The following is a 14,774-nucleotide window of genomic DNA, read 5'->3' on the forward strand; positions in this document are numbered from 1 at the left end:
GGAGCGCCTCAGTCAGGGAAGGTGCCCTGGGCTTGCCCAGGGGCTGGTGTCTGACTCCTCCCCTGCCCCACCTGCCGCCACTCACCATTAAGGCGTAGGTAAGGCCCAGGCCCACCAGGCCGGCAGAGAGCTCCCTGTGCAGGGAGTTGGAGATGGAGGTCACGGCCGCGATGAGGACCACACATGCACCAATGTACTCCTGCAGAGGGAGTGGAGCTGGCCTGGACCCTCAGGGGTTGAAGGCACAGCACCCCTGCCCCTCACTCCCTTCAGGGCAGAGAGCAGCTCAGCCGAGACTCAACCCCAGCCCCGCAACACATCATCAGACACACAGGAGGCTGTGAAGGCTGGAGCCCCAGTAGACAACGTATGCACACAGCTCTGCTCCCCCCGCCCCCAAGCCCAGAACGCATGCCTCACCAGCTGGCCCACGCTTGTCATGTGACCCACTTCAGACACACCTGTCACAGCTAAACACACAACGGTTCTCGCTCTTGGCACACACCTCAGACACACAAGCCTCCAGGCAGTGATATAAGGAAGAGAGGGCTCAGGCCAGACACGGGGAGGACCACCAGGGTGGCGAGAAGCTGGAGGGCTCGATGCCCACCCCGTATGCACACCAGGCCGGTATCCGTCCTCTCTTCCCACCCTCCGGTCCCTGTTTGGCCCTTGCTCTGGCTGCACAGCCCTATCAGAACACCCTGTCCCGGAGGTGCGGTGGGGCTGGGGGGCACTTGCCATGCGAACTTCGAGCCACCTGTTGGCGGCCGTGAGGAAGAGGGAGGCGATGTTGTTGGAGTCCGTGTATTCAAGGAGCTTCTGCTGGAACCGGGTCTCGTACCTGGAGGGAGGATGGAGAGGGTGAGGGGGAAAAATCTTGGTCCATGTAGCCCCTGGGACTTTCCTCACCTGCAGAGGGGGCTGCCTGGGCCTCAGCAGCCCCCAGACATGCCACCTCTGCCACCTTATGGATGCCATTCCTTCCTGGAACTCCTTCCCAGGCCCCTCCTGCTTATTCAAACCTGTCAAAGGTTCCACCTCCATCAAACGCTTGTTTTCACCCCAAGACCTGTTCTCCTCTGCAGGGCTTCCCTGTTACAATAAAGCGCACCTCCACCCACCCAGGTGCTCAGGCTGGAAACCCAGGAATCATCGGGATTCACATCCAATCCCTCAGTCCTCTTATTTCTTTCTCCAAAATAGCCCTGGCCTCTGCCTGCCTCTGGCCTGCTTCCTGCCCACTGCAAAGTCACTTGGACTATTGTATCAGCTTCCTGATAGGTCTACCTGCTATCTCCCTACAGTCTACCCTCCACACAGCAGCCAGCATAATCTTTGTAAGTCATAAATTGCATCCTATCTCTCCCCTGCTAAGAATATGAATGACTTTTAGGATAAAGAACCACCTCCTTGCCAGAAGCCTGTGTGAGCCAGCTCCTGCCAACCTCACCCACCTCCTTCCATGCCACAAATTCCCTTGCTCACTGTGTTGCAGACACAGAAATTACAGTAAAGTAATTTATTACTTTATTTGCCTTTTTTCAGTTTTGTGACAATGCCAAGTTCTTCCCCACCCCAGGGCCTTTGAACATGCTGTTCCCTCTGCCTGGAATGCTTTCTCCTCTGCTCTTCCCAAGGCTGACTCCTCTCAACTTTCAGGCTTTACCTTAAGTGGCACCTCCTCAGAGTGGCCTTTCCTGGCCTATTTTTCTCCACCTCTGCAGCCTGTTTGTTTGATAACCTCTGCTCACATGTTAATTTCTCTAGCTGTTTATTGTCCATCTCCCTCACTAGACTGTAAACTCCATGAGGATGGAGACCATGTTTGTTTTGGTCACTAATGTATCGCCAGCACCTGGCACTGTCAATAAATATTTGTCGAATGAATGAACCTTCCCTGACCCTCTAAGATAGATGGGACCTCTCTGTACAGGGAACTCTGGAGGCTTCTTTCCTGCCCTCGTGCCTTCATCACGTTCTCCCTTGTGTTACTTTGTATGGATCTGCCTCTTCTCTCTGATAATCCTAGGCTCCTGGTGTCGCTCTCCTTGGCTACCCCTTCAGACTTTGCGCCAGGCCTAGAGGAGGGGGCAGGTGTACTTGTTTGATGGTGAATGAAAGAACGAATGAAAGCTGTCTCAGCATGGTCTCAGGGAAACAACTGAGGGGACTCAGAACTCAAGATGGATCTCGTGGGCATTTGATTTTCACTCCCCGAAGCTGTCTGTTCTGCTTCAACTTTTTCTGGGTGGAGGGCCTGTGTCTGAGGAAAGCAAAGCAAGTCTCTGAGTTGTGAGAAGGTGTGATCGCCCAGCCACAGGGTGGATGTGTGTGGGGGGGTGATGTGTCTGAGGGGAGTGTGAAACCATCGGTCTGAGGGTTTGTGTGAGTAAGTGGGTATTGAAGATGTGTACGTGTGAGTGCATGTGTGAGTGACTGGGGAGTCTGAGGGGTGTGTGACTGGCCTGAGGGGTGGGTGTGCATGAGAGTGTGCGTGAGATGGGAGCTTCTGTGGTAGGTGTATGACGGTGTCAGGAATGTGGAAAGAGCCTCAGTTTGGGGGTCATGTGGACCCAGGTTGGAGTCTGAGCATTATTACTTACAGGCTGTGTCTCAGGACCAAGGCTCAGTTTCCTCACCAGTAAAATGGGGAGAGTAATAGTTCCTACATGGACTGAAACAACCATTCAGTGTTGGGCACCCTTGAAACTTTTCTTGGGAAAAAGCAGGGCCTCCAAAAAAAACCCAGAAGGTCAGCCAGGCCTGGGTTCCAAGCCCAGCACCAGCTCTCACTGTCTGTGTGACCTTGGGCTGGTTACTCAGCCTCAGCTGTACAGCGTGGCTTCTCCTACCTATGTCATCAGGCTCTTATAAGGATTAAATGCAATAACCCACACACATACCTGGCACATGGGAAGTGTACAACCAATAAATGCTAGGTAGCTCTCAGCAGGACAGGCCTCTGGGCAAAAAGCCAATGAATTCAACACATTCAGGGATGATTTAAAAAGTCCTTCACTCAAATTTAAAACTCATTGACCATGTCAATGCAGGGTGTGGGAGGCCTCCCAGGCAGCAGTTTCTCTGGCTAACGGCTGGCTTGGTCTGAGGCTGGTTGCAGGATGTGGGCATACACTCAGATCCTACTGAAGGGTCTGGCCCACTCTAGGAAAGTCGCACTCTCTCTGCCCCAGGCCCTGCCCGAAGGCCTCCAGGATATCAATTCTAAGAAGAGCAGCACGGAAACTTAGAGTAGAGGTTGGCCCAGGAGTGCTGAGGGGTCTGGAAGGTGAAGGAACTGGGGAGTTCAGGCTTGAGAAGAGGAGGAGGCTGGAAGGAAACCCTGGAGTCATGCTAGGCTCCAGGGAACTTCTGTGGGGAAGACAGCACAGGCTTGCACAGTGGCAGGGGATGTCCAGGGAGCAGAGCCAAGGCCATGGCAGAGCTCTGCTTTGCTTTTTGCTTTACTCAGACAAGACCCCAAAGAGGACCTCCCATCAGCCCCAGATGCCCCAGAGAGTGAACTGGGGCTGCGGTGCGGCGCCAGGAGCCTGGGCACCTCTCCCAGGGCAGCAGCTAGACTTTGGGGGTTGGAGGGAGGAGATGCAGGCAGCCCTCCTCAGACCCTGTCGGCTGGCCCTTGAGCCCTAGGGTTACTGAACACAAGGCTGGTGTCACATGGTTACTGTCATGCCCCGCACAGCTGTGCCATCCTAAAAATAACCTAGAATCACTCTCTGGGTGAGGCTTAGAGACCAGAGCCCCAGTATCTGGGTCAGGGGTCTCTGGCCTGTCTATCTGGAGGAAAGATGCCCTAATACTTCAGACAGAGACTGAAGTGGGTAGCAACAGCTCCCTCCACTCCCAAGGCAGCCTCAGATGCTTCTGTCAAGCCCAACGTCACAACTCAGAGTGGCAAGAGGATGGTGGGAGTTTTGGAGAAACTGAAACTGAAGTTTTGGGAGAGTTCCTCCAGCCTGGTGAAGTCTTATCTCCTCTTTGAGTCCTAGCACTAATGACACCTCCTCAATGAAGCCTTCCATGACTACCTCCCTTCTATGCTCCCAGAGCCTGTGTCCCCCTTTCTTTCAGAGTACTTGTCACATGGGTTTGTCCTGGCCTGCTCAAAGCCTGGACTGTAAATGCCTCCAGGGCAGGGGCTCATCTGACTCATTTTTGTCTTTTTAGTGCCTGGTATGGGGCTTGGTGAACACTCAGTAAATGTTTGTTGAATGAACAAGCAGGTTCAAGTCTGTACTTTGTGGGACCTTACAGAGAGCCTCAATTTCCTTATCTGAGAACTGGGAATAATCAAGCTTTCCGTTTCAGATTGAAGTGCAGAATGAATGAGACTGGCGTGTAAATTACTCAGCATAGTGTTTGGCTCACAGGAGAGTCTCAATGAAAGATGGCCTCAGGGCTGGCCCATACCATGTAAGGGCCTTTCCAGCATTGATTTGTGAGGAATTGTCCCAGGCTTTTCTCTTTTCATGTTTTGTCTTAGTTCACAGAGGCCATGGGCTTGGCTCTAGGCCTGAGATTCTCCTCTCTGGATCATGCCGCTAGAGCCCACTAGACCTGACACCTTGGGTGGACTGGCCTTGGGGCCTGATGAGGGGTTGGCAGACATGTGTCCTGGGCTTTCCTAAGCAGAGCCCTGAGAATTGAATCTCATGACCTGTGACCCTGGCTCCATCCCGACCCCCCTACCCCCCCAGGGTGAATCTGGTACCTGAAGGCCCGGATGGTGGTGAGACCTTCCACAGTTTCGCCAAAGTGCGAGAGCAGCGGGAGCTGGGTGGTGTCGTCCAGCTGCTGCAGGTCCCTGTGCAGGGGAGCAGAGCCGAATGGTTAAGAGGGCAGCTCAGGGCTCAGCCTGGGTCTGAAGCCTAGCTCCACCTCCTACTACTGTGCGGGCAAATGGCTTCACCTCTCTAGGCCTCAGTTTCTCGCCTGTAAAGAGGGGAGACAAGGGTACCACCCCATCAAGCAGTCGTGAGGACTGGATGAGCTCGTTTATGTAGATACTTAAGCAGAGCATGCTGAACGGTGACTGTCATCCTGGGCATCATCCACCTCACGTCTGCATCTATCTATTTGCTCTGCCGCACCGCCTCACTCTGCAGCAGTGTTGGTTCCCTTTCACAGGCGAACAACTTGAACAGCTAGTCAAAGGAACAGAAAGACCAAACTCCACGCTTTCAGTCCCCTCCCCGATAACCACCACAGGTTTTGGATTTAAAGAGCTCCTCGAGAGGGAAAGGCCAGTGGTTTCCATGGCAACAGAATTGTTCCTGCTCCCCACAGCTGCACCTTGACGAGTGTATTAGTGCCAAGGAGGTCAGCTTGGGAATGCAGGAAGCAGCTTTCCCGGACAAACTGTCCCCAGGGCCAGAGTGGGTGCCAGGGGAACAGGGTGGTTTCTCTGGCAGAAGAAATGAACCTTGTAGATCAGCTTGTATGGTGTTTAAAAAGCCACTGTGATTTTGTGAATATCAGTGCACTATGTTCCATGTGGGTACCAGGGGATTCTGGATCATCCAGGCAAAAAGCGGTTTACACAAATCGTGATCCTTGTGGGCAAGGTAATTGTGGCCAAAATGTATCTAAATTTAATTATTATTATCATAGCCAATCAGTATTTTGACTCATTTCTAACAAACTCTGTGTACTTGAGAGAGGTACTTAACCTTTCTGACCACAACTCCTAGTAAGAAACACATTTTATATCACGAATCAATACACACACACCCCCATACATGACCAAAACAAAGGTTTCATCAAGCAAAGCTTACTGTTACTATGGGAATACAGTCTGATATTTTCTATTCTATTTCATTAAAAAAATTACTGGTTGTGATCTATGATACTGATTTCATGACCCACTGATAGGTTGTGATTGGCAGTTTGAGACACACTGGCCTAAAGATTCTTAAAAATTGTCCCTACAAATCTTTGAATCTATGAGCTTAACAGAATCACTCCCAGAAAGAACTTCCAAGAGAACATTCTTAGAAAATTTTGAGTAGGAAAGAGTCATGCATGGCTCCAAGGCTCATGAAGGCGAATGTGATCAATGCAAAAGGCTGTGAGAGGCTCCCTCAAGTCAAGGCTTCCAGCCACGCTCTGGATCCACGTGGGTTGGGAGGTCTGGTTGCCATAAGACCCCTCACATCAGGTGCCCTCTGGTTTTATGCATCAGCCATCAGCCTGGACACTGGTATCATACAATCCTCCCGGGAAGCACTTTGGCAAAATGAATGAAGGGCATAATCATGTGCCTACACCCTGACCTAGCTATCCCATTCCTGAGCATACCACCCAAGGAAATAGTTCAAATAGTAACTGCAGTGTGTGCATGCTGACAGATGGTTATATTATTGAAATATGAAATATGAATTTTGAATATTTCAATTTTCCATTGTTTGGGGGGACACGTCTCTACTACTTCTACGATGATGATTCTACACTTGATCTTAGCCAAGAGGCCAAGAAGCGATACGATGATGATTCTAATAACAGTGCTGAAGTGCCTATTGCAAAGAACTTCCCATCCCTCACCCCCTGGCAAGTGCTGCCATCACCTGGATGCCACCCGGAAGTACTTCTGGATGAAGTAGCACACGACAGCCAGGGGCAGGAGGGCCACGAGGAACACAGGTGTGACATAGGAGATGACGGCCAGAGCTGAGACACAGAGCAGGGTGGAGCGGCTCAGGCACTCCAGCGTGGACGGGATGTGCTGCAGGAGGGGAGGGTGAGAAAGGGAGGTGAGTTTTGGTATTTGATCACCTTCAGTGTATTACCTGGCGCCATATTTTGCTCTCTTCCTTTATTACGGGTGCATGTCTTACCCATGCAGCTACGCTGCAGGCTCCCTGAGAACAGGAATTAGAACTTTGTTTTTCACCATCTAGTATGATGGCAAATAAAGAACACAGGCTAAATCAAAATGAATATTCTCCACAAAATCAGTCACCTTGGTTTAGAGCATGCTTGGAACCTTATTGTGAGCCAGAGTGGGCTTGGATGGAAGCCAAAGTGATGTGGTTTCCTTCAGCCTTATTATGAGGGTCTCCCAGGGGAGGCCCCAGGTCCTGAGGCAGCATTATAATCAGATGGGGACCACTGGGTTCCCACCCCAATGCTCTGATCTGGGGAAGCCAGCGCCAGACAGGAAAAGCTCCTGGGGGCCTGGCCTCTCTGAACTGCGGAAATGCGTCACGGTCCTGTGTACCTGGTCGATGGTGTTACAATCGGATGAGAACCTGTTCAGGATGCTTCCAAGGGGTGTGGTCTCGAAAAACCTAAGAGGTAACCAGAGGAGCAGTTACTCATTTGTTTACTGATTTCCTTCCTGTTTACTGAAGGAGGACAGTTATTTCTTTCATTTCAATGTCTATGGGGTCATCCCCAGGTCTGCTTTCCCGGGGGGCATTCGCCTTTGCAGGTCTGTAGACATCTGGCCTGTGTCGCTGAGAATTCGCGTGGCCGCCCAAAGGAGTGCCTGCCCCTCCCCAGACTCTCTGACCCTACAGCCCACGTGTGACCTCTGCCACCGTTCTCAGCTTATCTCTCTGCCCGACTCGCTCAGGACTCCCTCTGTGTCCTCCCGGGGACACAGAGTTCTCTCCAGAGGGACAACTCTCCCAGGGTGGGGAGGGGACAGGGCCCCAGGGCAGCTTGTCGGCCAGCTGACCCTGCAAGGCCTCTCCGGCTGTCAGCACTCTGGCTGTGACCCAGAACCGGCACAGCCCCAACAAGAGGATTTCAGAACCACAGATCTGGACAAATAGAGGCTAAGTAAACCTGGAGGCCGTGTCTGTGGGCCACAGAGTGCTCACAAGGCTGAAAAGTAAAAAGTGCAGATGGTGAGGTCTGGCATTGAGGAGGGGCCAGATAAGCTGTTTGCCTACTGTATTTGTAAACCGAGTTAGCCAGCCAATTGGGCTGTGACAGCTTTAAACCTCTTTCACACCAAACAGCCTTTGGGGTTTTTATCCATCCCATTACTGAGGATGAGAACAGCTTTCCTGTGCGTCCCTGGGGTCAGAACCTGCAGAATGGCTGAGAGAGAGGCAGGGGAGGTGAGAGCCGAACCGTGGGTGGTACCTGCCTGGGGAGGGGAAACTAACATTTACGAAGAGGCTGCAGACACTCGCTGTGAAGGGCTGTGGTGACAATTAGATAAGTTAACCATGTAAGATTCCTAGCACCATGTCTGGCTGAGTAAATGTCAGTTTCCCTCTGCTTTCTGCACCGAGGAGGGCACTTTTCTCACATCATCTCCTTGAATCACCCCCAGAAGCCTGTGACAGAGATCGTATATTCCCATTTTATTGATGGGAGACCTGAGGCCCAGAGAACAATGACTTGCCCATAGCCCAGCACAGCCAGGGGAGAGGCCTACCTCATGGGAGCCAGGATGATCTGGTTTAGCAGGCTGCAGTGCAACCTCTTGGCCACCTTCAGCCCTGTCCACTCCACTGTGATGGATGTGACAAGGCACAGCACGATGCCCAGGCTGCAGAGCACCGTGAACACCATGGCGTAGACGGTCTGGTCGAGGGAGCACTCCTGGGCCTGGCAGAGAATGAGGCAGGGTCCTGCAGAGGGGGGGGTCCATGCTCAGCCCTCCCCCAACCCCAGCCCCGGCACTGGGGCTGCTGGCCACACCTGGCTGAGGGAGCAGTTCCTGGCCATGGGGCTCAGGATCAGGGCGCTGTCAGTCCACTTGGCCAGCCAGTAGTCAATGGCCACCAAGACCATGTGCTTGAGCAGCTGGGAGAAGATGAGCAGTGAGAGAAGCAGGATGCCGGCCGAGGACAGGTACTTGGTGCAGGCCCGCCACGGGATCTTGGCGCGCTGGTGCAGCACCGACGACAGGTTGTCCTCCTCCTCACTCTCGGCCGCCTCCTCTGCAGGCCGCAAGAACCCTCCCTGTGGCTTCACTTTGCACACCCCTCTGAGGGGAACCAGGGGGTGTGTCAGCCCCACTTACAGATGGGAAGACTGAGGCACACAGACGGGACGGGATTTCATCAGAGGCACACTATCTCCCCACTCCCAGAACCCCAAACCTTAGTCTCCTCATGGTTGATCAGACCTCAGGCCATGATTTCACTCCAGTCCCACTGTCTGTACCTTCCTCCTCTTCCTCATCCTGCAGGAGGCCATCTCTCGAGGACATGGCCCGGGGCAGGCCCTGGGGTGGCTCTGTGGCTTTTCGCTCCACAATGGTCTCCTGAAAGACAGATGGGCCTGGCTGATGTCCTTGGGGTAGGCAGAGGGGAAAAGGGAGGGTAGGGGGGCAACCAACCCCGGTGATGTTCAGTGTCAGTTTCCAGGTTGCCCCTGCCTGGGGGACGGTCCAGATGGACACATGTTTTCCTGCCAGAATTTATTCCTTCCCCTTCATCAGATACTAGCACCCCAATATCCCTGTGAGAGACCACCTCTCCCCTATTCTTAGTCTCTGTGATTCAGGGGGGCTGATCATTCTCCCTTGCTCCTGGGGTGTGCATATGACCCAGGACTGATCAATCTTCACATTCCACATCCCTGACCACAGTGATTTGTTTGGGGTGGGCACATGACCAAATTGGACCAATAAGAGTCAGCCCTGGGAGTTTTGCTAAACTATCATGAAAGAGGCACTTTCCTTCTGGCAGAGTTGTTGACCTGGGAGAATGGAAACCTGAGATTGCCAATGGCCCTCATTGTTATATGAGAATGAAGCCAATGTGAGGTGAGTAGAGCCAAGGGATGGGGAGAAACAGATTCCTGATGATATTGCTTGACTACCTGGATCTAGCTCCACCTGAAGCTATGGCATCGACTTTCCAGTTTCTTGAGCCAATAAATCCTTAACTACCCACCCTTTTTTTCTTTGCTTAGCCAGTTTGCATTGGTTATCTGAAGCTTTGTAACTAAATGGTACCTGACTATCTCAGGATAAGGGGAAGTCATCCTCCCGACTCTGCCTTGGGTAGCTGGCACAGGTACTGGCTCTCTAGTAGGAGCAAGTTCATGCCCAGCTCCCACATCTGTCCTTTGTGTGTGTATGTGGTGGGGGGGGCTTCCTGGGGCCAATGAGGGCAGGAAGACCTTTATGAGTTCAGGTTCTAGCAAAACCTTCCCCTCAGGGGGTGGCTGACTGGCCCCCAAAATACACCCACCTTCTCCAGCTCTTGGTCCTGCCGGTTCATGAGGGTCTTCCAGTGCTCAAAGAGCTGGCACTCAGACCTCTGGAAGTCCTTGAGCGTGCCCTCCCTCTGTATGGTGCCGTCCTTCATAGCGATGATCTAGAAAGGCAGAAACAAACCTGGCAGGGGGCTGGCTGGGGAGGAGGAGTGGAGGTCACACCCCTGCCTGACCGAGAGGTCTAAGATGGATGTACACAGAGCACATATCTTTTCCCCACCGCAAATGGCCTCCAGCTTGCCCACTGCCCTCAGCAACACACTCCAGGATTTAGAGTCTGGTACATCTGGGGGGGTAGTCTCAATGGTGGCCCCGTGGTCGAAAGGAGGGTTTACAGAGCAAATTAGTGCATCCTGGTCAAGCTGTCTGGCTATCCCCAAGGACTCCAGCAGTGAGAGCTGTTTCCATACACTGAAAGGGCTAATAGCACATTACCCTTAGCTCCTCCTCATGGCAGGTCTGATATGTTCCACCAGTGTTTGGCAAAGCACCTGTTGGTCTAAGTGTGTGTGGCGTTTTTGAAATCAGTAAAACATTTTATTTGAAACATTCAATGTTTTATACTCATGTAGACCCATCAGTAATTCAGAAACCCATCCTGCTCCTCTCACCCCCACCCACCCCATGCTGGGGTTCAGGGACGGATGCCCACGAGTCCTGTTCACTGACACCTTGAGGAACCAGGCACCTCCGTGTCTGCCTTCTTTGGACTAAAGATTGTCCTGAATTGTCTCACCAGAGTCACCACAAAAACTCAGACACAAACATGCACCTGCTTTAATAGCTTTTTAAAAAAAATCTAAATTTTTTTCTTTTTTCTGCTTTAATATCTTTTTTGAAAAATCTGGATTTTTTTTTTTTTTTCCTAGTAGAGGGAAGATCTTACCACATGTAGAAGGAAGACTTATTTGGGGGGAATTAGCAGGGCCGATTAACACAGACCTGAAGCTTAGGAAGGACCTCAATTTCCCCAGACAAATTTATGTAGGATTCAGGCAAGACCCAGATTTCACAAGTCACGTGATTTCCATCTTAAAAATTAAATGCTTTCCAGTTATTTGAAAAGTAACTATTGTCTTCATGTTGAGGAATATGGGAATTTAACTGATGTGGGATTTCACAAAATTGCATTCTACTGGTAATATCGAAGTGTCTATCACTACTGCCGTTGTTTGTTTCCATATTTTCCATTTGATCCTAACTTGAATCTGATGCACTAGTGGGCAGGAAGATGGGTCTCCCCTCCAAATGGGCACTCCCCAAGGCTGGGGGCGTGAGTCATCAAACTGGGCAGGAAACAGAGGTAAGAACTGAGTGTCTGCTTCTTTTTGAGACTTCTTTGTGCCAGCCTTGTGTGTACCCACATGGGGCCCGGGTCAGGGTATGGATGTCTGCAGCTCTAGGTGATACCAAACCCTTGGGCTATGCAGGGTCTCCCTGATTGGCCCAGCCTGTGTGAAGCCATCCATTGCTGATCTCTTCTGCTTTGTGGCCCTCAGCAGTTGCTACTGAGACATCTGATTGACTCCTTTGAAAATGTCCGACTGCCTCTCCCACCTCAGCCCTGCACAGCTTGTGGCCCCTCACCCAGTCTGCATGCGGCAGGTACTGTAGCTTGTGCGTCACTAGGACCACTGTCCGCTTATCATCTCGGAGCAGCTCAAGGATCCCAGCCTGCATCAGGTGGTCACTCAGATGGACATCCAGAGCTGAGAAGGGGTCATCCTAGGCAGAAGGGAGAAGGTAGGGACACATGTGGGAAGAGGGGATAACAGTGAGTGTAAAAACCACCAGAGTTACACCAGCTCTGTTTTAGGGACTGACACTAACCCAGCCCACTGCATGGTCCTGGATAGTGCAACCAACCTTTCTGGGCCTCAGTTGCCGCATCTTGAAATGGGGCTATCAGTTACACCTCTCAAACAGATCTAATCACAAGCATTTCCTGACTCCTGAACCTCCATTGACTCCCTATAGTTTATTAAGTCTGAATTCCTTAGCACACTAATCCAGGCCCTTTACCACCTGCTCAGTCTTCCTTTCCAGTCTCACTTCTCATCTGTCTTGTGCAAGCTCCCTACGCTCCAGGTTTCCAGGGAATTTGACATTCCAGGCCTTTGCCCAAGCTGTTCCTTCTGCCTGGAGTGCTGATCTGCCTCTTGTCTGTCTGGTGAACTATTACTCATAGTAATAGTGGAGGGTGGAGAATAAAGCTGGGGTCAGAGACCTGAGGTTCCTTCTTCTAACCGTCTGTCCAAATGGGCTTCCTCTTTCCTTTTGTTTAACTGACTCCCTCTTCAAGACCCTCCTCTAGGAAGCCCTCTCTGATTACTCTAGCCCAGGGAGACTATGTCTCCCTGGACATAGTCTGTGTCACACAGTTTGCCTTTCAAGTGGGCTGTAGCTCTTGAGTGTGGGTAAGCCCTGTCTCCCTAATCAGACTCTCAACCTTTGAGGCCAAGGGCTGGGTCTTAAGAATTCTTCAGTATCAACTAAGGCACCTCACATAGAACTTGGCATGAAGTAGGGCAGGTATAGATAAGTTTTATCTCATGTTTGATTACTAGTGGTTAACTGGAGTGCTGTGTTGAGAAGGATTCTGAGGCCAAGTTAAGTTTCCATGGGAAAGAAAGCTGTGATCAATTAGCAATGTCTGCTCTGGGCACGAGATGTGAAGTGGTAACTCACCTCCACGTATTTGCCATTTTTATAGTTGGGCTAAATAAGTGTTAATAGGTTGGGGCTGTCCTACAGGGAAGAGGCCTATAATTACTACTCGCCTCCCCTCATGGCTACTGCAGAGCCCAGTGTGAAATCCACATGGGTCAATTGGACTAACCTTGCCTCAGTTTCTCCATCAATAAGATGGGTAGGTAATATCTCTGGCAGGAGAGGATTGCTCCTGGAGGGGGAGGTTGTTGGGTGATGGTGTGTGTGGGTCTGTCTGTCTGTGTAGGCAATGAGCCAAGGTGGCAGCCAGACACAAGGGCCCCAAGGAGGTACCAGCTGGTGCACTCACCAAGAAGACGACGTTAGTGTGCTGGTAGAGGGCTCGGGCCACGCTGATTCGCTGGCGCTGACCACCGGACAGGTTGATGCCCTGCCGCCAAAGGGGAGGAAAGGTCATGACCTCACAGCCCTTCAGGAGAGACTGTCCTGGCCCCTACTTGTGAGCTCTTTGGGAGGGAGGCCTGGCTCTATGCACCTCTTTGCCCCCTCTTCACCTGGCAGAGAGGGGGAGCTTGTACATGTTTACTGAATTCATTCAGAAGTGGGGAGAATGATTCCCAAGGTGCTAGGGACCATCTGACCCATGAAAACCAGGATTGAGGAAGGGCGGATTTAAATCACACATAAGGAGGATAGCCACAGAAGAATCCTATTTGTTTAAGCTTATGGAGGAGGGACCCCGCCCAGAGAGGGAACAGGAAGAACCACCCTGAGTCTAGCGCAGTGCTGTGCAGGCTCTCAGTACATACTTGGGGCATGAATGGAGATGTCAAGTCATCTCCAGCCTGGGAAAGTGCTAAGCTGACCTCTGCACCAAGCAAGACCGAAAACTTTTCGAGGACAGCCACCAACCCAGGGCTCAAGGAGATCATTTTGATCCCACTTCAGGCAACTCTTCAGCCTTCCCCCTCTCTCATTTCTCATTACCCGTTCTCCCTGAGAAGGATGTCAGGGTATGGTGATGGTGATGGGTGGGCAGCAGGGGAGGCTGAGGGCCCCAACTTTGAGAACCACCCCCTGGAAGCTGCTACTAACCCGTTCCCCAATCTGGGTCTGGTCTCCATGGGGCAGGATGTCGATGTCTGGCTGCAGGGAGCAGGCTTCGATGACCATCTTGTACCTGCAGTGGGGTGGGTGGGGACACAGCTGATCAGCCTGGCCAGAGGTGGGCCTGGGCATTTGCAGAGGGTCATTACCTTCCAGGCAGACATGCCCAGGAGGAGCAATGGCTTTAATGGGCCTCCTGATGGGTGTAAGCAAACACCCCGTGAGCTTGAAAAGAGCTGAGGGCAGCACCTGACACCATCATGAAGAAAGTTAAATATTTGAAAGATGAAATCGGATGGGAGCAAATAGCCACATAAGTGACAAGAGAGGGCCTGTGGCCCCTGTGCAGCGGGAAAAGCTGCAGCCAGAGCGCATGCTTGGAGCACTGCCAGGGAAAAATCACTGCTGGTTTGCTTAGGCAGTAAATGATGATGGCTGGTCAAATATTTGTCCAGCCTGCTCCCCTCACACTTCCCTGGTCAGCTCTCAGCCTGGGTAGGTGCCAGCCAGAGTGCATGGAGGCATCAGAGTGTCTTGGTGACATGTACTTGGGTGTCAGGAAGACTTGGATTTGAAACCCATTTCTGTCATTTACTGGCTGGGTGGCCTTGGGAAAGTTACCTAACCTTCCTGAGTCTTGGTTTCCTCATCTATAAAATGGGGATAATAATAGTACCGAGGGGGCTTCCCTGGTGGCGCAGTGGTTGCGCGTCCGCCTGCCGATGCAGGGGAACTGGGTTCGCGCCCCGGTCTGGGAGGATCCCGCATGCCGCGGAGCGGCTGGGCCCGTG

General features: G+C 52.0%; 1 protein-coding gene and 1 long non-coding RNA gene across 11 annotated transcripts in view; one reads left to right on the top strand and one right to left on the bottom strand.

The window, feature by feature from the left end:
- ABCC8 (ATP binding cassette subfamily C member 8) overlaps positions 1-14,774 on the bottom strand; it is a 77,240-nt gene that overhangs the window by 4,658 nt on the left and 57,808 nt on the right. For 7 of the 10 annotated variants that reach the window (XM_055091573.1, XM_028501252.2, XM_028501248.2 and 4 more), the window contains 12 exons: positions 13,972-14,056; positions 13,226-13,306; positions 11,794-11,931; positions 10,182-10,307; positions 9,148-9,247; positions 8,680-8,921; positions 8,414-8,586; positions 7,241-7,310; positions 6,588-6,745; positions 4,736-4,828; positions 742-844; positions 86-199 (listed from right to left, as the gene is read on the bottom strand). In XM_055091573.1, coding sequence (XP_054947548.1) covers positions 86-199; positions 742-844; positions 4,736-4,828; positions 6,588-6,745; positions 7,241-7,310; positions 8,414-8,586; positions 8,680-8,921; positions 9,148-9,247; positions 10,182-10,307; positions 11,794-11,931; positions 13,226-13,306; positions 13,972-14,056 — 1,483 coding nt within the window. Of the gene's footprint in view, positions 1-85; positions 268-741; positions 845-4,735; positions 4,829-6,587; positions 6,746-7,240; positions 7,311-8,413; positions 8,587-8,679; positions 8,922-9,147; positions 9,248-10,181; positions 10,308-11,793; positions 11,932-13,225; positions 13,307-13,971; positions 14,057-14,774 lie in introns of all 10 variants that reach the window. The other 3 variants (XR_003683637.2, XM_028501254.2, XM_028501249.2) reach the window with 3 other exon arrangements.
- On the top strand, positions 507-2,743 carry LOC129392879 (uncharacterized). The gene is made up of 3 exons (XR_008619601.1): positions 507-630; positions 1,207-1,340; positions 1,549-2,743. It is a non-coding gene; the product is annotated as an uncharacterized lncRNA (long non-coding RNA).

The sequence above is a fragment of the Physeter macrocephalus genome, chromosome 16, assembly GCF_002837175.3.
Source record: "Physeter macrocephalus isolate SW-GA chromosome 16, ASM283717v5, whole genome shotgun sequence".
NCBI classification, from domain to species: Eukaryota; Metazoa; Chordata; class Mammalia; order Artiodactyla; family Physeteridae; genus Physeter; species Physeter macrocephalus.